General features: G+C 49.4%; 1 protein-coding gene across 1 annotated transcript in view; it reads left to right on the forward strand.

Annotated features, from left to right (window-relative positions):
* The window catches only part of CSMD2 (CUB and Sushi multiple domains 2), a gene marked incomplete at its 5' end in the record, with an annotated part of 252,580 nt that overhangs the window by 201,645 nt on the left and 26,866 nt on the right, over positions 1-24,069 (forward strand). Inside the window, 16 exons of the mRNA XM_084222825.1 lie at positions 996-1,120; positions 3,664-3,760; positions 5,177-5,281; positions 9,266-9,384; positions 10,393-10,462; positions 12,392-12,508; positions 13,527-13,736; positions 14,801-14,989; positions 16,335-16,512; positions 17,108-17,253; positions 17,982-18,062; positions 19,388-19,501; positions 20,461-20,649; positions 21,736-21,882; positions 22,494-22,682; positions 23,249-23,434. Coding sequence (XP_084078951.1) covers positions 996-1,120; positions 3,664-3,760; positions 5,177-5,281; positions 9,266-9,384; positions 10,393-10,462; positions 12,392-12,508; positions 13,527-13,736; positions 14,801-14,989; positions 16,335-16,512; positions 17,108-17,253; positions 17,982-18,062; positions 19,388-19,501; positions 20,461-20,649; positions 21,736-21,882; positions 22,494-22,682; positions 23,249-23,434 — 2,262 coding nt within the window. The remainder of the gene's footprint in view (positions 1-995; positions 1,121-3,663; positions 3,761-5,176; positions 5,282-9,265; positions 9,385-10,392; positions 10,463-12,391; positions 12,509-13,526; positions 13,737-14,800; positions 14,990-16,334; positions 16,513-17,107; positions 17,254-17,981; positions 18,063-19,387; positions 19,502-20,460; positions 20,650-21,735; positions 21,883-22,493; positions 22,683-23,248; positions 23,435-24,069) is intronic.

The following is a 24,069-nucleotide window of genomic DNA, read 5'->3' on the forward strand; positions in this document are numbered from 1 at the left end:
TGGTTTGTCCAGTGTCATTGGACAGGTGGCACTGTCACCCTCCAATCCGCTGTCACTTTTGGAAATCTATAAATCTTAGAATCAGAAATTAAAAGCTCTCTTTTTACCTTGAAAAGAGCAGCATGCCCACGTTGTTTTATTTTGTGTCCTGTAGTGACAGGTAGGTGGCACTGAGGGAGGTGGGAGCAGGGTGGGTGGCACTGGGAAAGTCACTGGGAGCAGTGCTGCTCTCTGGGTTGTCCTGAAAAGGGGACAAGGGTTGGATGTTGGTGGTGTTTGTGGGTCTCTTCCAGCCCTTCTGTGGGAAAATCAACAGCAAAACAAAGCACTAATGAATTGAAATGTAAAAATGTAAATGTTAATTAATTAAATGTTAAAAGCTTCCTTAGAACCTCTTGCAGGTTCTGGCCAGAAAGGTTGTGGCTGTCCCATCCTTGCACTAATGAATTGAAATGTAAATGAATGAAATGTAAAAGACTTCTTTAAAACCTCTTGTGGTTCTGTCCAGAAATGTTGTGGCTGTCCCGTCCTTGGAAGTGTCCAAGGCCACGTTGGACAGGGATTGAAACAAACTGGGACAGTGGAAGGTGTCTGGGTGAAGGAATTTGGTGATTTTTAAGGTCCCTTCCCACCCAAACTATTCCATGATTGATAAAATACAAAGCCTAGCCTGGCTCTGAATAAGAACAGTTTAACCCCAAATTCCAGGGAATTGACATTTTTGATCCAATACTCTTGTGAGATCTGGGACAGCATCTCAAATAAATCAGATCTGGCTGAAAGCTGCTTTCACCTCCTCTGAAGGAGAGCAGCTCCTGAAGATCATCCTCCCGTGTTCCCCACACCCAAAGAATGTGCCAAAAGTTGCAAAAAAAGTTACTGAAAAGAGGATTATTCCAACAAATCTCATCCTTAAATCGCAACCAGCTCTCGATTTCTTGTCATTTTAACGATGTTTTTAGCAAAACCAATTCCTTCTGCTTTCCTCATGGCAGTGCCCTGCGGGGGGAACCTGACAGAGAGGAAAGGAACCATCCTGTCCCCAGGCTTCCCTGAGCCCTACCTGAACAGCCTCAACTGCGTGTGGAAGATCACGGTGCCCGAGGGAGCAGGGATTCAGGTACAGCCAGGACAGACAGGAGGACACCCAGGGAGGCCACCTGATGGGAAATGGCTGCTCCTCATAGGACAGGGATGGATTGATGTGAAATTCTCTGGAATCAGGCATTCATTTACTGCCAGGATCAGGCAGGGAGTCATTGGTGGTGTCTGTGACCAGGCAAGGCTGGAGCTGTGCCAGGGGAAGGGGCAGGTTGGATTTAGGGAAAGGTTCTTCTTCCCCCAGAGCTCCAGGAGCAGTGTCAGGGAGGCACAGGGTGGGATTTGGGAAGAGCAGTCCCTCAGTGTGACCCTCACTCTGGTACAAAACAGAGGGAATTTCAATTAAATATTAGAGAGAAGTTCTTTTTTATGATTGTCCTGGGAGGCTGTGGATGCTCCAGCCCTGGAAGTGTCCAAGGCCTGGTTGGGCAGGGCTTCCAACCTGTTGCACTTTTGGATAGTGGGAGATATTCCTGCCCACAGCAGAGATTTTGGAACAAGATGAGCTTTAAAATCCATCCCAATCCCTTACAATTCTTTGATCCCTTATTTCTGGGGCCCCCAGCAGTGCTGAGGTCTGCACTTCCACGTGTCACCGGGATCTGCTGTCACCTGGTCTTGATCCATCAGCTTCCCTGGCTCTTCCAGGGAGGAAGAAAAGCCCTTGGAGAAAGGTTTTGGCTTTTCAGGACCTGAAATATCTGCAGGGAGGAGTCCCAGTGCAGCCCCCAGGGCGGGAATGATCACGGAGCTGGAGCTGGATCCATCCTGGCACCACTTCCTTTGGGTTCTCCATCATTAGATCTTAATTCCAGCATGGCTTTACCCCCTTTTTGCACAACAATTAAAGGTTAAACAACTGTAAATCAGGGAAGGAGGTGAAATTGAAGCTTTCTTGGTAGCAGCACTCAGGAGCAGGATTTTTATGTAATCAGGGTAGAAGCTGGCACTTCTGCCATGAATTATTCATTCCCGGAGCAAACCTTCCTGAGTGAATTAATTTATACACGTGGCAGTAAATAGATGCAGATCCCTTGTGAATCCACATGTCAGACTAGAATTAGGACCTTAAAAATGTTTATTCCGTTAAGCTGGAGGAGGGGGGAGAGAGGAGAATAAATAATTTAGGCGGTGTAAGAGCAAACAAAACGCTCATTCTCACTCCACTTCCAATAATGTAAATCACAATAGGGGTGTAATGAGGCAGGAAAAAAGGGAAAAAAGGGTCAGTGGGAGCAGTGATGGCTCCGTGGGGGTCACTGCGATTCCTGCTGCCTGAACTCCGCTCACTTTCTGCTAAAAAAAAAATATTTGGGAGGAACTTTACAGCCGGTTTTATTACCCGGAGTAAATCAAGGAGGAAATGGGTTTCAATGGCCGAAGTGGGGGGATTGATTTTCTTTAAATTATTGTTATTTATTTATTTTCAAACGAGAGGTTTTGATTTGATGTGCAGCAAGGCAGAGGTGAGTGGGGGATTAGGGGGGATGAGGAAATCAGGGGATAAGATTTGGGAAGAAAGAGAGAGGGTTCACATGTGTCTAGTGAAAGTTTGGGGGCACTGAAGTCTCCTCACTGCTCATTTTTGCCAATTTTCCAGCACTCTCCTTGTTTGGAGCCAAGCTGTGCAACTCATTTATGCTCCTGATTTAACTTTCAGATTCCTTTTGGAATTGGTTTTTTTTTGCCTGCCAGTTTAATTTGAGATACCCAAAATTGGAAAATCTCATCCAGACCTTACAGATTAAATCTGAATTTTCCCCAAAACAGGTGGTTTTTACTCAGATTTTCTGCCTCACTCTCACCCCATTCACCAAGTTTGTGTTTTTAATGGGACACTGAAGGCTTTGAAGCATCAGCATTTAGGATTTAGGCAAAATCCCTGTTAATGGTAATCCTGGCAAACAAAGCTGTGCAATTCCATGGAGATCCTCACTCAAGCACGAGCTGCTTTTCGGTATAAATGCAGATTTCTCAGCTCTGCTTTTCTGTATAAATGCAGATTTCTCAGCTCTCCCGATGTTTCTCATCCAAGGATTTCTGTTGATGTTCCAACTAATGGAGCCAAGTGACTTCCTAAGGCCTCCAAACCTTATGGGGCATGGCAGGGAAAGGTGAAATCTGAAAATGCACTCGAGTGATCCCACTAAAAGCTGAGGAACAAGGCAGGAACTTGATTGGATTTTTAAAATCCTGTTGTTTAATGTGAGGTGGTTTTTGGGTTTATTTTATCCCTGGTTGCTCTCATTTGAAAGGGCTCCAAGTCTTCAGGGATTTCTCCAAACATGGTGGGGGTAAGGCTGGGATTCTCAGCAGCTGTAAATGAGCTGGGCAGTTGCAGGAGTTCTGGAGCAGCAGCAGAAAACAGCATTTCTGTTTGGAATTTTGGGGGAAAAGAGCTGGAAGATCCCAGTGGGAATGATCAAAGGCAGAAGTCTCCAAGTTTTGCCAGTGCTGAACTCCCAGAGTGTGTAAACTCAATTAGTGACCATTTAATTGCTTTTAATTTGATTTATTCCCATTATTTCAATTTTTTTTTCATTGTTTTGTTTCTCTCTGCAGATCCAGGTGATCAGTTTTGTCACAGAGCAGAACTGGGATTCCCTGGAAGTGTTTGATGGAGGAGACAACACAGCCACCATGCTGGGGAGCTTCTCTGGTACGTGGCCCATCAGTTCCTGCCTCATTTTATTCACCTCACAAAATTAAACTTAAAAAAGCACCAAAAGCTAGGAATAGACTTCAAGGGAATCATGTGCTCTGTTGGGTTGGGAATTTCAATTCCATCTGCCTGTGGGAAGGGTTGAGATGGAGCCTTAAACACAAAACCAGTGGGGTTTTATTCCTGGAAATGGGAATTCCCTCAGCTCTGCTGGGATGTGAGGCCACCACACCTGACAGGGTGACCTGACCTGTTTGATGTCCCCTAGAATGGGTGAAGGGCAGCAAAACCAACTCCATTTTTCCTTGGGATTTTTGTATTTCCTTTGGAATCTTTGCGTTTTTCCTTGAATTTGCTTTTAGCAGAGCAGGGAGGAACTTTGAGAGCCTTTCAAATGCAGCACCACCGGCAGAACAATGGCCCAAAACCTCATTTCTTTTTAAAATATGCCCAAAATGCCCTGAGCTTGGCAGGAGAAGGGTCTGGGATGGAGCTGCCCTGTCCTGCTGCTGCAGCAGCTTCCAGGGGATGAAGAAATCCCGAATTTTCCCCGACCTGAGCTCCACCCACGCTCTTTCCCATCCCTTGATGCTTTTTGTCAGCTCCACAGGCTGAAATCCAGGAGCAGCCCCTGGAAAGGCCCTGGGTATTTCTCAGTTGGCCTCGTTAGAAAGAGCCTGATCAAAACCAAGAGGAGCTCCTGATCAAAACCAAGAGGAGCTCGTTACAAGGACTTTGTGTTGTCAGGAAATCTCTGAGGAGGGGGAGAGAGATCCTCTCTGTGAAAAATGCCAGTCACTTGTTTTTAACATTTTAAAAGTTTAATAGTAATGAAATGGTTATAAAAATACAATTAGAGGAATAATAATTTGGACAATTTGGATTAGGACAATATGAGACAATAGAAACAAAGAGTTATGGACAGTCCAGGTACCTTTTCTGGGGAAAATAAGCCCGAAAAAGGACCCACATGAACAGAGGATTAACCCTTAAAAGCAGCAGCCTGTTGCATATTCATACACCTCACCCATGATGCATCAATTCCATTCACACACAGGATTCTGGCTGGGCAGTGTCAGCTTCTTCCTCTGAATCCTGACAGCACTTTTGAGGTGGGAAGAAGTTAATTTCTTCTGATAATGGGGCAATAAATTCTCTTTCTCTGAAAGATTCAGGTGTCCTGTGGCTGCTAGCTCGCTGCAAATCCTTTCTTTAAAAAAGTATCCTACACAGCACAGTTTCTATTTTAACATTTTGTTATAACCCAAACTATATTTAACACCCTACTTAAGAGAATTAACACAGCATCACTTTCTAACCCAACACATACAATATTCATTTGAGTATTTGCCAAAAGCCAATCCTCAAATGTGCATTTTTCACAGTGCCTTTGTGCACCTCTTGTTTTGCCAGGAACCACAGTGCCTGCGCTGCTCAACAGCACTTCAAACCAGCTCTATCTGCATTTCTATTCCGACATCAGCGTCTCTGCTGCCGGCTTTCACCTGGAATACAAAAGTAAGAGCAGCTCCAGCCTTGATCCCGCCGCTCCTGCCAGATGGGGAGGTGCCTGCGGGGCTGGGGGAGAAGGGAGAAGGAGCTGCTGTGGCTCCCTGCTCTCAAGGAGGGAGTGATCAATGGAGAAAAGATGGAGCAGAAGGGTGGGATGATCCTGGTGGCAGCTTTTTGTGTCTGTGTGGTGGCACAAAGGGGTTAAAATCCGTGGGTGCAGGGCTGGGATCTGGGCTTGGGGAGTGCTGCTTGCCAGAGACTTCCAGCTGTTGGCATTTCCTGCTGGAACCATGTCCTCATCCCAAAAATCCTGGCTGGAAGGGTCCTCAGAGGTCATCCCCTGGCAGCTGCTGAGGAGAGCGGGCTCAGAAGGGAGATAAAACTCAATTTGCACATTTTGATAGAGCCTGAGCTTGGAAAAACTGCAGGGATGGGGCTGCACAAACAGCCTGGGCAGCCTCTGCTCACAGGCTGAGGGCTGTCAGTGATATCAGTGTTATCAATCAGGGTTATCAGGGTGGGTTTTCTGCAGGATTTTAGTGGGTGCTGGGGATGTTCCCCTCCCTCACCTGCTGGATGTGCTCCTGTCCCCACAGCCCAGCACCCTGAGTTGCCCTGGGCACGTTCCTGGATCCAGGAATTCCTCAGAGCTGCCCAGGCCCTGCACAGGAGCATCCCCAAGGTGGTTGATCCATCCTCCCACCTTGGCACAACCTGTGGGAGCTCTGAGGTCATGTGGGCACCCAGTCCTTTTAATGAAAAGTTAAAAACACCTTAAAAACATCTTTAAGGTCCCTTCCAACCCAAATTCTGTGGTGGTGTGGAGCACTTGAGTGAGTTCCTGGGTAGAGATGATCCCAACACCCCCTGGAATGGCAGCACTTTGCTCCCAGCAGGTCTCATGCCAGGTTTTTTTTGGGAATACAGACCCCAGCACGTGGCTAAATGTGATTCTAGACAGAAAATGTGTTTTCAAAAAGAAATCTCCAGTGGTGAGAGAACAAACTTGGCTGAGGCAGGGAAGAGAATCCTTTGGGAAATGGCTGTCAGGTTTGGATGGGGATGACAAAAACTCGTTTTCCCCTGGGTGTGTGTTTGATTCCTGATGTCTGATCAGGAGAGGTGCAGCAGCCCAGCTGCAGGGGGATGGGAGTGCCTGGGGTCTGGACAACACTGGCAGAGAATCCTGGAATATCCTGAGCTGGGAGGATCCACCAGGATCATCCAGTCCAAGCCTGGCCCTGCACAGGCACCCCAACAATCTCACCCTGTCCAAACACTCCTGGAGCTCTTGGGAATGTTCCCATTCCCTGGGCAGTGCCCAGCACCCTCTGGGAGAAGAACCCTGCCCTAAATCCAACCTAAACATTTTGGGGTTATCCTACAGAGCCAGGAGTGGGATGGATGATCCTTGCAGGTCCCAGCTGAGGATATTCCATGATTTTCTCAGCTCTGCTGCTGTGTGAGGTTGGAATTGGTGCCACTGAGCCCAGCAGCAGTGAGGGGGTGCAGGAGGGCACTGCCAGCACATCCAAGGGCTGTGGGACAGGGCTGGGAGCCAGCCTGGAGCTCCCTGGCTCATCCCAGGCTGGCCTGGCCACGTCCCACAGCAGAGCAGGGAATGCTGAGACACCTGGGGACAGCTGTGGCTGTGTCCCCAACCCTGCTGGGCACTGGGGCTGATGGCTGGTTCTGAGCACAGCTCTGAGCTCTGGAACCTTCTGCTGCTCTGGGTTCTTTCCAAGGCTGAAAATGGATTTTGGGAGGGTGCAGTTCATTGTGTGAAGTGGCCACAGGAGTGCTGCCCCAGGAGCTGGGGCTGCCACGTCCCTGAAGTGTCCAAGGGCAGCTTGGAGCAGCCTGGGCTGGTTGGGGCTGTCCCTGAAGTGTCCAAGGGCAGCTTGGGCTGGTGGGGAATGTCCCTGAAGGGTCCAAGAGCAGCCTGGAGCAGCCTGGGCTGGTGGGGGATGTCCCTGGAGTGTCCAAGGGCAGCTTGGAGCAGCCTGGGCTGCTGGGGGATGTCCCTGGAGTGTCCAAGGGCAGCCTGGGCTGGTGAGGGATGTCCCTGGAGTGTCCAAGGGCAGATTGGAGCAGCCTGGGCTGGTGGGAGGTGTCCCTGAAGTGTCCAAGGGCAGCCTGGGCTGCTGGGGGCTGTCCCTGCCCAGGCAGGGGGTGTTGGGTGATTGAGGACCCTTCCCACCCAAAGCAGTGTGAGATTCCCTGCAGTGGCACAGCTGGGGCTGCTTTAGAGCCAAGCAGCACGAAACATTCCAGGATTTGCTGCCTTTACTCACTGAAAGCTTGTCCATGATTGAATCCAGCAGGATTACAGCCACCACAGGATTGGGAGAGAATAAATGTGCCCAGCCTGTGCTCTGGGAGCTGCAGGAATCCTCTGGCTGTGTCTCTGTTTCTTCTCCACCTCTATTCCAATCAATAAATCCTTTGAGCACCCTCCTGCAAAAATCATGGCCAGGTTTTTCATGAGCCTGGGGATTATCAGCCCTGTCTGTTTCCTTGGCTGAGGAAATTAATAGGTGTTGATTTTCAGGGCAGCTGGAAATAATGTGATTTCTGCTCTGTTTGTACAATTGGAATCTCCCAGCCCTGAGCCCTGGGTTTTTTTCTGTGTTCCTTCTGGCAGGAAGTTGGGAGAGATGAGCTAAAACAGGGGAGGAAAACTCAGGTTTCTCCCTCACTGTGGTACTCAGGCTGAGCTCTTACCTCTGCATGCTCCAAAGGCAGGCACAATTTGGGACTGAGTGAAAGGCACTGATGTGAAGGAGAAGTTATTTAAAGCCATTTTCCCTCCTGCCTCTCTGAAGGTCAAGCAGCACATCCAGGAGCAGGGAGGGAAGCGTGACTGGGCTTTAGGAGGAGGCTCAGCCTCTCCTCACTCCTTTTCTCTTTGATTTTCCCCCTGCCTGGAGCTCTGTGGGGCTGGAGCAGAGCAGGAGCCTTGCAGGGATGCAGGAGGTTATCGTGGAGAGGAGCTGCTGGGAGAGGGTGTGAGGAGCCTGCAGGATTCCTTTTATCTCCCTGGGCTGTGCAGAGGGGAGAGGGAAGATGAATGGAGAGGAGAGATTTGGAAAGGAGAGGAGAAAATGGGGTTAGGAGAGAGGGAGCTGTGGGAAAGGGAAAGAAAAGAAATAGGGAAGGGAAGGGAAGGGAAGGGAAGGGAAGGGAAGGGAAGGGAAGGGAAGGGAAGGGAAGGGAAGGGAAGGGAAGGGAAGGGAAGGGAAGGGAAGGGAAGGGAAGGGAAGGGAAGGGAAGGGAAGGGAAGGGAAGGGAAGGGAAGGGAAGGGAAGGGAAGGGAAGGGAAGGGAAGGGAAGGGAAGGGAAGGGAAGGGAGGGGAGGAGAGGAGAGGAGAGGAGAGGAGAGGAGAGGAGAGGAGAGGAGAGGAGAGGAGAGGAGAGGAGAGGAGAGGAGAGGAGAGGAGAGGAGAGGAGAGGAGAGGAGAGGAGAGGAGAGGAGAGGAGAGGAGAGGAGAGGAGAGGAGAGGAGAGGAGAGGAGAGGAGAGGAGAGGAGAGGAGAGGGAAAAGGAGAGGGAAAAGGAGAGGGAAAAGGAGAGGGAAAAGGAGAGGGAAAAGGAGAGGGAAAAGGAGAGGGAAAAGGAGAGGGAAAAGGAGAGGGAAAAGGAGAGGGAAAAGGAGAGGGAAAAGGAGAGGGAAAAGGAGAGGGGAAAGGAAAGGGGAAAGGAAAGGGGAAAGGGGAAAGGGAAAGGGGAAAGGGAAAGGGGAAAGGGAAAGGGGAAAGGAGAGGAGAAGGAGAGGAAAGGAGAAGGGAAGGAGAGTCCATGACCCCACACAAGATGTGGCAGGTCGTTGGTTGGGTTTGCAGCAGGATATTCCGCAATTCCCCCACGCAGAGTCTGCGGTGGTGGTTGGCAGACGGGAGTGGGGTGAAACAAGAAGTGTGTTCCCATTGCTCCAGCCCCCAGCACAGCCCCATCCCCACTCCCTGAGCTCCCCTCTCCCTCCCCCCACAGCCGTGGGCCTCTCCAGCTGCCCGGAGCCGGCGGTTCCCGGGAACGGGCTGAAGATCGGCGAGCGCTACCTGGTGAACGACGTGGTGTCCTTCCAGTGCGAGCCCGGCTACGCCCTGCAGGTACAGCCACGGCTCCCTGCTTCTGCAGGCTCTGCACTGCCTCAGGGGGGACTCTGAACTCCATGTGAAGGGTTTGAGCCAGTCCCACAGAACAATCCTGGGCACTGCTGCAGCCTGGGAGGGTGGGACTGCATCCCCTGGAGTGGGATTGCACTCTGAACCCAAGTGGAAATGGACCAAAACTTACAAAAGTGGGAAAATTCATGACTCAGGGGCCATCTTGGGTCCATCATGGGTGTAGCCACAGCCTGGTGCTGCCCAAGGTGTCTCCTGTAAAGACCTTTTAATAAATTCCTACTTTATTCCTTTCTGTCCTCCTGTCCAGATCTTTAGGCATCACCAGAAGGATTCCTGCTTTTTATGTTCTCTGTGTTCTTTTTTTGTGGCTCTGTGGTTGTATTTGTGGCCAGGCCCAGCACTTTTCCCTGCCTTTTCCCAAGGCAGAAAGACAAAAGACATTCCAGAGCTCCAGGCTGGGGGTCCCAGGTTCCTGTCCTTCCTTGGTTCATCCAAGGTTGAAACCAGCTCTTGGAGACACATTTTCATCAACAAAGTTTAGTCCCTGACTGAAGGAGAGGATTCAGAGGTGGTTGAATTGCCTCACTATTTATGTCTCTAATTGATGATTTTTGCCAATTATGCTAATTTGCAAAATTTGTAGAACTGTATTCACCCCCCTTGCAGGAGTGGGCATTAGTGGGCATTTTTCCATATCTTCCCTTGGACTCCTCCAATAAAGACCAGCCTTTAGATTATCCCCTGCACTAATATGATCTCCAAAGATAAAACCCAAGTGTGAAATATTATCTCCAAATCAAGTTGTTCTATTCCTACATTCTTTAAGGCATCACTTTTTCTGGTACCCAAGATGCAACAAGCATCTCCCTCTGGATCCGATCCATCTTGCAGGGAATTTTTTCCTGCCAGGACAGGGAGAGGGCTCTCCCCTTGTTTTCCATCCACCTCCCAAACCCCTGTTATGTTTTCTTTTGTTTTCCATCCCTGCAGGGCCACTCTCACATCTCCTGCATGCCAGGCACGGTGCGCCGATGGAATTACCCTCCACCCCTCTGCATTGGTAGGACTCATCTTCTTTCTACCTGGCTGATATTTATAACTCTTTCCTAAAAAAAAAAAGAGGCTAAAGAGCTGATTTAGAGAAATTCAGGTTGGTTCTGAGTGTGGGAAAACATTGGGTTGCCAGGGAAATTGTGCCCGAGAAGTCCCCGTGGGCTGCCTGGAGTGCTTTGTTTTGGATGTTACAGATGTGGCTGTAGCACAAAATGTGAAACACAGAATTATCCCCCTCAGCACAAAACCATTCAAAAGGGAAAACCTCCAATTTCCTCGTGCTGGAAGTAGGTTGGTTTTATGGCTTGAGGATTTTTTTTCTCATCTGAAGCGTGGTTTATTTTTGTGGAATGTATCTGATACCACCAGAGCTGCTCCTTTCACTGGGGCCTGGTCTCTCCCAGGATCCCAACTTGCTGTGCCCACTCTGCTGACACCACAGGTCACTTATCCAGGTCACTGGTTACCCTCAGATCTGTTCAGATGTTCAGGCCTGGAAAGGATTGGACATTCCATTTTCCCTGTGGAAGAGGCCTGGAGGTGAAGGGAACTTGCAGGAGGTTTTTAAAATTATTTTCAGTCATTTGCTTTTAGCAAATGTAGATGTTTAATATTCATATTGCACATTTTGCAGCTCTGAGAGAGACATTTATGCATTTAATAGCTTTAGTTAACAGTTATTTTGGGCTCCTGCTGTTCCAGCTTACATCATTTGGCTTTAAAGTAATTATAAGAGCCAACAGTTCTTTTATCTGATGATCTGCAGGGCAGAATAAATGGAGAGATATTTCCAGGAGAATGACTGAGCTAAAGGACCCATTCCCTTGGGAGCTGCTCTGCATGGAAGCAGAAGTCCTTGGGCTCAGCTGGGAGATCCCAGCATGGAGGAGGATCCCAAAAGCTGGCAAACCACAAGTTTGCTTCTTTGAATCAGCACCAGCCTCCCAACCCAGCAGGATTTTGGCTGTGCCTGTCTTTTTACCTCCCTGGGAAAGGTCAGGCAGCTGCAGAGAGGCAGAAACACATCTGGAGTCACTCCTGGAGGAGTGACTGTCACCTTTGGGGGTGTGACAGTCCTGGGGCTCTGTCCTGTGTCCACCAGAGCTCCTGCTCCAAGCACAGTTTGCAGCTGTGCTGATTTTCTCCTGGTCTACTTCCTCCAGCTACTGGGCTTCTAAATAATTCAGAAGCAGTTCTATTAAAGAGCCATTAGGAGGAAAAAGAAAGAGAAATCTTCTGGGAGAAACCTCGTTAGGAGCAGGTCTGGGGTAATGAGATACTGGACAAAGAGCCTGTGCCTGGCTGTCACAGTGAGTTAGGAGAACACCTGGCTGGATTCAGCTGGGTGCTGCTGCTGGGACCAGGTGGAGGTCATCCAGATAAGCCTGAGAAGGTGCTGTCAGTGCTTAAATTTCATGTGATGCCTTTTGTAAACATATTTTTGGGCTGTCGTGGCTGGCAGTCGGCTGCAGGCAGTGAGCAAACACTCTGTGCTGGATTTATCAGTGACAGACTGCCCAGAGATTGGCAGGGGAAAGAAGAGGCTGGAACTGGGGTCAAAATAGGATCACTCAGCTTCTTCAGAGTCATTTTTTGAGCTGGTGAAGGTGTCAAGCAAGTGCTGGTGCCTGGTTTGATGCAATGTCTGTGGGCAGAGCAGGTGTCCATCCCCCCCTCACTGCTCAGATCTGGCTCTCCCTCTGTGGTGGCCCAAACTGGATCCCTGTGCTCAATCTTCATCTCCAGAGGGCAGGAGAAAGGCACATCCATTCCTGATGTGGCCATGCAGTGCTTGGAAACTTGGTGCTGGTTCCTTTGTCTCAGCTGAGTCTTTAATTCCATGATTTCCCATGGCCCTCACCCAGACAGACCCCTCAGGGATCCTGGAAGGGATCCTGTGACTGGATCCTGACCACACACCCTGTTGTTTTTCCAGCCCAGTGTGGAGGAACAGCAGAAGAGATGGAAGGAGTGCTCCTGAGCCCAGGATTCCCAGGAAATTACCCCAGCAACCTGGACTGCACATGGAGGATCCTGCTGCCAGTGGGGTTTGGTGAGAGCTGGGTTTGGTTGGTGCTGTCACAGAAGAGGGGCTGAAAAATCAGAGAATCCCTGACTGGTTTGGGTTGGAAAGAACCTCAAGATCATCTCATTCCACCCCCTGCCAGGGGAAACTATCCCAGGCTGCTCCAAGCCCCATCCAGCCTGGTTTGGAACACTTCCAGGGATCCAGGGGCAGCCACAGCTTCTCTGGGCACCTGAGCCAGGGTCTGCCCACCCTCCCAGGGAGGAATACCCTCCTGACCTCCCCTCCAAAGCTCCTCTGGGTCAGTTTGATGGCATTCTGTGTCCCCAGGGCAGTTAAATCCTGCTGAGTGCCCAGGGCTCTGAGGGTGGGCACTGCTGGGGTTGGAGCTGGGATTGGGATTGGGATTGAAACCGGGGTAAGAGCTGGGGTTGGTGCTGATGTTGAGGTTGGAGCTGGGTTTAAAGCTGGGGTTGGTATTGGGATTGGAGCTGGGGTTGGTGCTGATTTTGGGGTTGGTGTTGGAGCTTGGTTTGGTATTGGGATTGGAGCCAAGGTTGGTGCTGCTGTTGGTACTGGTGTTGGAGCTGGGGTTGGTGCTGATGTTGGGGTTGGTGCTGATGTTGGTGCTGGGGTTGGAGCTGATGTTGGTGCTGGGGTTGGAGCTGGTTTGGTATTGGGATTGGAGCTGGGGTTGGTGCTGATGTTGGGGTTGGTGCTGGTCTTGGAGCTGGGGTTGGTGCTGATATTGGGGTCAGTGCTGATGTTTGAGCTGAGTTTGGTATCGGGATTGGAGCTGGGGTTGGTGCTGATGTTGGGCTTGGTGCTGATCTTGGAGCTGGGGTTGTGCTGATGTTGGGCTTGGTGCTGATCTTGGAGCTGGGGTCGGTACTGGTGTTGGAGCTGAGGTTGGTGCTGATGTTGGAGCTGGGTTTGGTATCGTGATTGGAGCTGGGGTTGGTGCTGCTGTTGGAGCTGCTGTTGGAGCTGATGCAAAATCTCAGCTGCAATTTTTAGAGCCAAACTCCTCCTTCCCCCTCTCCAGGTGCCCACATCCAGTTCCTGAACTTCTCCACGGAGCCCAACCACGACTTTGTGGAGATCCGGAACGGGCCCTACGACACCAGCAGCGTCATCGGGCGCTTCAGCGGCGCCGAGCTGCCCGGCTCCCTGCTGTCCACCTCCCACGAGACCACCGTCTACTTCCACAGCGACCACTCCCAGAACAAACCCGGCTTCAAGCTGGAGTACCAAGGTGAGCAGGGACAGCCCTGCCCCGGGCGCGCCGGGCGTTGAGTCAGCTCCGTGGAGGTTGAGTTAATTCCGTGGTTGTTGAGTCAACTCTGTGGTTGTTGAGTTAACTCTGTGGTTGTTGAGTTAATTCCATGGGTTTTGAGTTAATTCAGTGGTTGCTGAGTTAATTCCGTGGTTGTTAAATTAATTCCGTGCTTGCTGAGTTAATTCTGTAGGTTTTGAGTTAACTCTGTGATTGTTGACTCTGTGGTTGTTGAGTTAACTCCGTGGGTTTTGAGTTAATTCTGTGTTTGTTGAGTTAATTCAGTGGTTGTCAACTCTGTGGTTGATGAATTGATTCTGTGGTTGTTGAGTTAATTCTGTTAACTCCCTGGCTGTTGAGTTAACTCCGTGGTTGTTGAGTTAACTCCGTGGTTGTTGAGTTAATTCCGTGGTTGTTGAGTTAATTCCGTGGTTGTTGAGTTAATTCCGTGGTTGTTGAGTTAACTCCGTGGTTGTTGAGTTAGTTCCATGGTTGTTGAGTTAGTTCCATGGTTGTTGAGTTAACTCCGTGGTTGTTGAGTTAGTTCCGTGGTTGTTGAGTTAGTTCCGTGGTTGTTGAGTTAACTCCGTGGTTGTTGAGTTAACTCCGTGGTTGTTGAGTTAACTCCGTGGTTGTTGAGTTAACTCCGTGGTTGTTGAGTTAATTTTATGGTTGTTGAGTTAGTTCCATGGTTATTGAGTTAATTCCGTGGTTATTGAGTTAATTCCGTGGTTATTGAGTTAATTCCGTGGTTGTTGAGTTAATTCTGTGGTTGTTGAGTTAGTTCCGTGGTTGTTGAGTTAGTTCTGTGGTTGTTGAGTTAACTCCATGGTTGTTGAGTTAGTTCCGTGGTTGTTGAGTTAGTTCCATGGTTGTTGACTCCAAGCCTCCCTGGGCACCCCCTTCCAACCCTTTCCATGGCGCAATTCCTCCTGAACTCCATCCTGCCCCTCCCCTGGCACAGCCTGAGGCCGTTTCTCCTTGCCCTGTCCCTTTTTCCCGGGGGGATGAATCCCCGACACGTTTCCGCTGTGTTTTCCCAGCCTACGAGCTGCAGGAATGCCCCGACCCGGAGCCCTTTGCCAACGGGGTGGTGAGAGGAGCTGGCTACAACGTGGGCCAGTCCATCTCCTTCGAGTGCCTGCCTGGCTACCAGCTCATCGGGCACCCCGTGCTCACCTGCCAGCACGGCACCAACAGGAACTGGGACCACCCCCTGCCCAGGTGTGAAGGTACGGCCTGGGCTCACCTGGGCGCTTCAGCTCCTTGGGATGGGCTGGGTCTGCTCTGGGAGCAAAGGGGTGGCTGGGAATGCGCTCTTGGAGGGAAATGTGGGCTCCACGAGGTATTTTGGTGAATCTTCGGGGTGTTTCGGCAGCTTCTGAGAGGGGGTTGAGTCTTGAGGTGTGGGTGAGGAGGATTTGTGTCTGTCACCTCCCTGCTGGAGCTGTTATTGCTGTGAGGCACAGTCCAGGGCCCTTGGAGTGATAATTCCTTGCTGCTTTATTGTGTCAGTGATCACAGGGGTCCCAGGGTGAGGGGAGAGATGAGAATGTTGACTCCATGTTCAGAAGGCTGATTTATTATTTTATTATATATATTATATTAAAAACTATACTTAAAGAATAGAAGGAAGGATTTCATCATAAGGCTGGCTAAGAATAGAAAAGGAATGAACAACAAAGGCTCAGACTGACCAAAACAGTCTGGGCAGCTGGACTGGGATTGGCCATGAATTAGAAACAACCACATGAGACCAATCCCAGCTCCACCTGCTGCATTCCACAATCATTCTTCACATTTTGTTCCTGAGGCCTCTCAGCTTCTCAGTAGGAAAAATCCTAAGGAAAGGATTTTTCATAAAACATGTCTGTGACACTTTCTTCCCTCAACAACATGCAGCTTCCATTGGTTTAGCTCTGATAAATAAAAATAGTCGCTGGTAAAAGAACCTTGCAGCTCTGAGGATTCTGTGTGTGTCCCTGTCTCTCCTTCTTGGGCATCTCCAAAATGATCCAGGTGGGAGATCCTCAGGAATCTTCCAAGGTGGTTTTTTTTCTGAAAACTCTGTTCAGAGGACTCTGCAGGCTGAAGATTTACATTCCAGGCATCCAAACTCACCCAAATTCTCTTTTCCAACCCCCTCATGGCTGTTTCAGCCTTTCACCCCTGGGGCTGCTGGCTGGAATTCTGTGGGATTTACTTCCAGAAGGGTTTCAGGTGAACCTTTAAGAAGTTCAGAGCTGCTTATTGAAGATTTCCCAGCCCATTTCCCAGGAGCACTGACCTTTATCCCAGCACTGGCTCTGCAGGAGCTGGGAAGGAGGCAGAGAGGTGATATTTGCCCTCTTGTAAGTCCTTGAACCCCAGAGAACACAAAGAGCTGAATCCTCAGCTGCTCTTTCAGTGCTGGTTCTGTGCTTGTAGCAGAGAGGAACTATTTCAGGCAAGTTAGGCCAAGATCTGGATTTTTCTGTATGCAGAATTGTTACCTTTGTACCAAAAACACGAATAAAAATGGGATATGAGGGTGGTTAAGGGGATATTTCCTCACTGGGTTTGTGTTTCTCTCTGCAGTGCCTTGTGGGGGCAATGTCACAGCCCAGAATGGGACAGTTTACTCTCCTGGCTTCCCCAACCAGTACCCAAATTCCCAGGATTGCACCTGGCTGCTGACAGTGCCTGTGGGATATGGGATCCACCTGAACTTCACCCTGCTGCAGACAGAGCCCTACAACGACTTCATCACTGTCTGGTGGGTGCAGAGGGTCAGGAGTCACTCCAAGGACTCATTTTGGGAAATAATCCTGGCTTTGAAATAGCAGCAGCTGGGAATGGGACCCCTGGGATCCCCCTTGCAGGCTGGGAGCTTCCTGGTGTTTTGGAGAAAAAAAAGAGAAATTAAAAAATTTTTCGAGCTTTCTTTTAATATGAATAAATAAAAATGTTATTTATGCATAATAATGGAGATTATCAACTTCAGGCAGCCAGGGGAGCTCTGATTAAAGAGTTTGTGACCAAATTTTGAGCTTGTAGCACTCAAAGTCTGACCTTCAGAATATCCCCTGGTGTTCTAAAAGGGATATTCAGAATCCATGTTTTGCTGGGCAAACAGGGAGGGAAAATTCCTTTGGGAAACAGGTCCTAGTTCCTCAATTTCTGAAGTTAAAAGTGAAATTTGTGCTTCTGATTGTCAGCTGGGAGCCAGGAGAGGTTGTAGGGGTTAAACTGGAGCAGGGGGCAGAAATGTGGATGTGGGAAAGGGAGGATAAAGGAAAGGAGTCATCCCTGGGCAGGAGGGGGTCAGATTCCTAAATCCTTGGGAAAAAAATCAATTTTTCTTCTTTCAGGGATGGCCCCCAGCAAACATCCCCCCAGCTGGGGGTGTTCACAGGCAACTCAGCCAAGAAATCTGCCCAGAGCTCCTCCAACCAGGTCCTGCTGAAATTCCACAGCGACGGCGCCAACGGAGGCATCTTCGCCATCTACTTCTATGGTCTGGGAAAATGCAAAAAAACACCCTCTGCCCCTTGGAGAGAGGGGTTTGCAGTGGAGAGAGGGAGGGGTTTTCTTGTGGGAAAGGAGGATTTTCATGATTGGGGGGGAGGGAGGAATTTCCTGATGGAAAAGAAGGAATTTCCTTGTGGAAAAAGAGGATTTTCCTGGTGGAAGAAAAGGAATTTCCTGGTGGGGAGAGAGGATTGTCCTGGTGGAAAAGGAGGATTTTCCTGGTGGGGAGGGAAGAGTTTCCTGGTGGAAAGGGAGGAATTTCCTGGTGGGGAGAGAGGAATTTTGTTATGGGGAGATAGGATTTTCCTGGTGGGGAGAGAGGAATTTTGTTATGGGGAGATAGGATTTTCCTGGTGGGGAGGGAGGATTTTTTTTTGTGGAAAAGGAGGATTTTCCTGGTGGAAAAGGAGGAATTTCCTTATGGGGAGAGAGGATTGTCCTGGTGGAAAAGGAGGATTTTCCTTGTAGAGAGGAAGAATTTTTCTTGTGGAGAAGGAGGATTTTCCTGATGGGGAGGGAGGATTTTCCTGGTGGAAAAGGAGGAATTTCCTTATGGGGAGATAGTATTGTCCTGGTGGAAAAGGAGGATTTTCCTTGTAGAGAGAGGGGGTTTTTCTTGTGGAAAAAGAAGGATTTTCCTGGTGGGGAGGGAGGCATTTCCCTGCTTCCATGGTGGCTGCCTTCAGCACGTGCTGCTCCTCCCTTGCTTTGCAGCTTTCCAGCTTTTCCGCTGCCAGCCTCCCACCATGGTTCCCAACGCCGAGATCATCACAGAAAACGAGGAGTTCAACATTGGTAAAACCTTCCCTCATCCTCCTCATCCTCACTCCCACCTCTCCAGCTCCTGGGAGTGCATTTTTCCCCCCAAATCTTGGCTTTCCAGGAGGGTTTTCCATGGGAGATCAACATCCAAGTGTTCCCGTTGTTCCCAGCCTTTTCCTCCCTGGAAAAAATTGGGTTTTTGGGAGGGATTTGAGGCTGTTTGGAATCTCTCAGGAATCTTTGGGAATAATGATATTTCTCAGGTGTTGCACACGAAGCTTTGGAGCCTTTATTCTGCTGTTTGGGGATTTTTCAGGAGGGTTTTATTGTGATTTTTTTTTTTTTTTTGTCATCCACATTTTGAAGCGGCTGCAGCCAGGATTTTTTTTTTTTTCTTGGAGCAGCTTTTCACCCTGGCTGCTCTCTTTGAGAGGAGTCTGCACCTGGAATAATTCCCAAATCTGGTGTGGTGACTGGAGTTTATCCCAGGGTGACTCCAGCATGGCTTTCCTAGCCTTTTATTTATTATTTACACCTTTTATCTGTGCATTTCCCCCTTTTATCCCCCATTTCCCCTTTTATCCCCGCATTTCCCCCTTTTATTCCTGCATTTACCCCTTTTTTCTGCACCTACCCCTTTCATCCCTGCATTTCCCCCTTTTATCCCTCCATTTCTCCCTTTTATTGCTGCATTTCCCCCTTTTATCTCTCTATTTCCCCTTTTTATCCCTCTATTTCCCCTTTTATCCCTCTATTTCACCTTTTTATCCCTCTATTTCCCCTTTTATTCTTCTATTTCACCTTTTTATCTCTCTATTTCCCCTTTTATTCTTCTATTTCACCTTTTTATCCCTCCATTTCCCCTTTTATCCCTCTATTTCCCCCTTTATCCCTCCATTTCTCCCTTTTATCTCTGCATTTCCCCCTTTTATTCCTCTATTTCCCCTTTTATCCCTCTATTTCCCCTTTTATTCTTCTATTTCACCTTTTTATCCCTCTATTCCCCCTTTTATCTCTCTATTTCCCCCTTTGATCCCTCTATTTCTCCCTTTTATCCCTCCATTTCCCCCTTTTATTCCTGCATTTCCCCCTTTTATCCCCCCATTCCCCCTTTTATCCCTGCAATCCCCTGTTTTATCTCTCTATTTCTCCCTTTTATCCCTCTATTTCACCTTTTTATCCCTCTATTTCACCTTTTTATCCCTCTATTTCCCCCTTTTATCCCTCTATTTTCCCCTTTTATCCCTCCATTTCCCCTTTTATCCCTACAATCCCCTGTTCCATCCCCCTTTTCCCCCATAATTTCCCCTTTTTTGGTGCATTTCCCCCTCCCACCCCTGTTTTCCATCCCTTCCCAGGTGACATCGTCAGGTACCGCTGCCTCCCCGGCTTCACCCTGATTGGGAACGAAATCCTCACCTGCAAACTGGGCACCCACCTGCAGTTTGAGGGACCCCCACCCACCTGTGAAGGTAAAACTTCCACAAATCCCAGATTTCCCTGCTCAGGGAAGGAGCTGGGGGAGGTTTTTTGGCACGTTTTTCATCCTTGGGGTTCATTTTGCCATTTCCAGGGATTTTTGGGAGGAGGGAGTGAGACCCTCCCTGAGCAGGAATTGGAGTTCTCATGTCCCTGTTAACAATTCCATGGGATGAGCTGTGGTTCCAGTTTTTATTCTAACAAAGTTTCCAGGGATTCCTGGAGAGGTTTTTGTACCTCAAGAGAGTTCTGGTTGTGGGGCTGCTCATTTTGGGAGAGGTCAAGGCATTGGGAATGGTTTGTTGGCTTTGCTCCTTTCCTGAAGTGTGACAATTATTGGGATTTTTGGGATTCTTTGGCATTGGGAATGGTTTGTTGGCTTTGCTGCTTTTTGCTCCTTTCTTTAAGTGTGACAATTATTGGGATTTGTGGGATTTGGGGATTCTTTGGCAGTGGGAATGGTTTGTTGGCTTTGCTCCTTCTTGCTCCTTTCCTGAAGTGTGACAATTATTGGGATTTGTGGGATTTGGGGATTCTTTGGCAGTGGGAATGGTTTGTTGGCTTTGCTCCTTCTTGCTCCTTTCTTTAAGTGTGACAATTATTGGGATTTGTGGGATTTTGGGATTCTTTGGCAGTGGGAATGGTTTGTTGGCTTTGCTGCTTCTTGCTCCTTTCTTTAAGTGTGACAATTATTGGGATTTGTGGGATTTTGGGATTCTTTGGCAGTGGGAATGGTTTGATGGCTTTGCCTCTTTTTGCTCCTTTCCTGAAGTGTGACAGTTGTTGGGATTTGTGGGATTTGGGGGATTCTTTGAGGCCCAGGGATCAAGGAGTGCAGGGGTCATGCTCTGCCTTGTGCTGCCTCATCAGGACAGACCTTGTGCTTCCACCCTTTATCTTAAAAATGTTAATTTTATCTTCATTGCCACTGAAAGTTCATTTCCATCCCCAGTGCACTGCCCCATGAACCAGCTGATGACGGATTCCACGGGGGTGATCCTGAGCCAGAGCTTCCTGGGGAGTTACCCCCACTTCCAGACCTGCTCCTGGGTGGTGAAGGTGGAGCCAGGCTACAACATCACCCTCACCATCGAGTACTTCCTCAGCGAGAAGCAGTTTGATGAGTTTGAAATCTTTGATGGTGAGAGGTTCCCCCTCTGACCTGCCTTCCATCCCAAACCTTCCTGGGGTTCCATAATCCCATGGCAGTCCAGGGGAAGGAGCATTCCTCCCACCTGGAATCTCCTGCTGGCCTTCCAGAAAGTTCCTCACTGATTCCTGGCATAAGCAAACAGCCAGAATTTGATTTTTTTGGGATGGATCTGAAGGATTGTTCCAAGGGGCAGGAGTTGGGAAACTCCTGGGAGAGGGATATCAGCAGAGACTGCTGCAGGGCATGAGTTAGGAAAGTGGGAATTCTCATCCCTGAAGGCCACAGGGAGCAGATTCTCCAGCCCCAGGAGTTTTTGGGATTGGGGAAGGGATTCTCAGGATAAACAGAGCAGACACAGGGGCTGTGCTGGTGCTCCTGAGGTCACCATGGGGACCTGAACAAAATCCTGCTTTTCCTGGGATCTGATTTGCTCCCGGATCCCAGGAGCAGGATGTGAGCTCTGGAACTCCACAGGGAGCTGGGAGCTGCCTTTCCTCAGGGAACTCTCCTTGTTCCTCCTGCAGGGACACTGAACCCCCCTGAGTTCCATGGCTGCTGTGATATTGGATTTGTGGGTGCCCCATGGCAGGAAGGAATGATGAATCTGATTCCATCAGAAGGCTAATTTATTATTTTATGATACTAGATTATATTAAAGAATGCTATGCTATACCAACTAAAGAATACAGAAAGAATACAGACAGAAAGATAAAAAGATAATAATGAAAACTCCTGACTCTGTCCAGAGTCCCAACACAGCCTGGCCCTGATTGGCCAAAGAGTGAAAACAACTCCCAGCAGAATGCAATGGAACAATCACCTGTGGGTGAACAATCTCCAAACTCATTCCACAGCACAACACAGGAGAAGCAAATGAGAGAAGAATTGTTTTCCTTTTTAAACAAATTCCAAAGCAGCAAAACACAGGAGAAGCAAATCAGATAAATTTTGTTTTCCTTTTTCCCTGTGGCTTCTCAGTTTCCTGGGAGAAAAATCCTGGGCGAAGGGATTTTCCCAGAAAATGTGAATGCCACACTGTGACACCTCCCTTCCCCTGTCCCCTCTTGCTGGCAGGTCCCTCGGGGCAGAGCCCCCTGCTGCTGTCCCTCAGTGGGAATTACTCAGCCCCTCTGACCGTCACCAGCAGCGGCAGCAGCGTCTTCCTGCGCTGGTCCTCCGACCACGCCTACAACAGGAAAGGCTTCAAAATCCGCTACTCTGGTGAGTCCCAGCTGCCTCTGCCAGGAGCAGGAGCAGCTCCACAGCCAGGAGAATCCATGGGATTCCTGCAGAGGTCAGGGCAGGAGCTGCCAAGGCAGGGGAGGCACAAAGCCAGGCGTGTTCCGAGCTGGGGGGGTTGGGAAGGGCAGGGTCTGTCCAGGAGAAACCTTGGAGCTCTGGCTCAGTCTCAGCCACTCTGTAACAATCGGGACCAGGATGTGGGATCACAGTCAGGAGAAATTCCAGGGAGAAACCTTGGAGCTTTGGCTCATTTCCCAACCACTCTGCACAATCAGAAGCCTGATGTGGAGAGTCAGTGATGCCAGGAACTGGATATTGGGGAAGGTTTCTGGATGTGGGGGTGGCCAGGCACTGGAAAAGTCTGTCCAGGCTTTGCTCAGCAAATGAATTAAGGAATATTAATTACCAGAAATGACTCCTTATTCCTGGAGCTGGGTGAAGCTCAGACCAGAACCCCCACTTCGACTCCGTGTTTCCCCACCGCCAACTTTTGTTTTGTGCTTTTTGGGGAAGCATGCTGTAATTCCTGGGAGTGGGAAGGGAACGACCCTGCTGCTGACAGGTTTGCTCTTCCCTGCCCTCCTTGCCAGCTCCCTACTGCAGCCTCCCCCAGCCGCCAGCCCACGGGATGATCCTGAGCCACTCCGGGCTGCGCCCCGGCAGCTCCGTGCGCTTCGGCTGCGACGCCGGCTACCGCCTGGTGGGACACAGCACCACCACCTGCAGCCAGCACCCCCAGGGCCACTTCCACTGGAGGGAAGCCATCCCCCTGTGCCAAGGTGAGAGCAGGGACGGGTCAGGATCGAGTTCTGAGAGTCCCTGGAAAAGCAGTGAAAAAAAAATAGCAATACCAGAATTGGGTAATTCCGTGTTGAGCGCTGGGGGGTGATCCTGGTCTGCAAGGCTTTGGGAATAGATGGCAAAGAGGGAAGGGAATGACTGAGAGCTGGAAAAGAGCAGCAGGGAAAAGGTTGGATTTTCCAGGTGCTTTCTTTTCCCTGGGAGAGCCATTGGTATTCAGCCTGGCAGCCTGTCTAGACACCAGGCCTTGGAGAGGGATTGGCCAGCCCTGAGCTCGCTGCAGTGACACTCCTGTCACCATCAGTGCTGCCAGGGACAGGCCTGATCCTGCCTCTGGAGCTGCTGACACCTCTCAGAATTCCAGGAGAAACTGGGATTCAGAGTTGGCTTTGCTGGTGCAAAAGTTGGTCCTTTTGAAGGGTGGGCACTCCCCACAGTGTCTGTAGGAAAGTTCAGGATCTGAGACTTCTGTTTGGGATAAAACCAGCAGCTCCCTGATTTTTTTTTTTTAATAATTTTTTTGGGGGGTGTTTTCTCTTCCCAGCTCTCTCCTGTGGCATTCCCAGAGCCCCAAGGAACGGGGTTGTCTTTGGGAAGGAGTACACAGTGGGCACCAAGGCCGTGTACCAGTGCAACCAGGGCTTCCAGCTGCAGCCGGGCGCCGAGCCCAGCGCAGAGTGCCTGCAGGAGGGAGTGTGGAGCAACGGGAACCAGCCCCCTCTGTGCCTGGGTGAGTGGGCACTGGGGCTGCCCAGACAGCTGAGATGCCTTTGAGGCTGCCTAAAAACACAGGCCAGGCAAAGTTCAGGGAATAAACAGCAGGTATATCTATTAAACGGCCTTCAGGGACATTTAGGGCAGACAAAGCTCACCAGGGGCTGCACCCAAAGTGGACAATGGGTCACAGGTTTCACACTTTTAGGAGTTTGGGCCATTTGTATATTGGGGTTAATCTCCCAATTAATTTCATGTAACAAAGTCATTGACCCCAAGTTTGCTCCCCCCAACTCACTTTTGTTTACATTTCTCAGGGCCTGAGACAATGAAATGTCCCTGATTCCCATTTTATGATTTTAACACCATTGCAGGGGGGTTTTCTCTTTGGATTTCAGGCATCATCACCACTTAACAACATCATCCACAAAATTTTCCTTTCAATTCTCAACCACAGCCCCACCAGGGCATATACCCCTTGTGGTTGTGTTTGCAGGGGCCCCAGGATGAGGGAAGAGATGAGAATCTGGACTCCATGTTTCAGAAGGCTGATTTATTATTTGATAATATATATTATACTAAAAGAAAATTATATACTAAAACTATACTAAAGCATAGAAGAAAGGATTTCATCAGAAGGCTTGAAAGGAA

This window comes from Fringilla coelebs (genome assembly GCF_963513975.1).
Source record: "Fringilla coelebs genome assembly, chromosome: 28".
Taxonomy (NCBI): domain Eukaryota; kingdom Metazoa; phylum Chordata; class Aves; order Passeriformes; family Fringillidae; genus Fringilla; species Fringilla coelebs.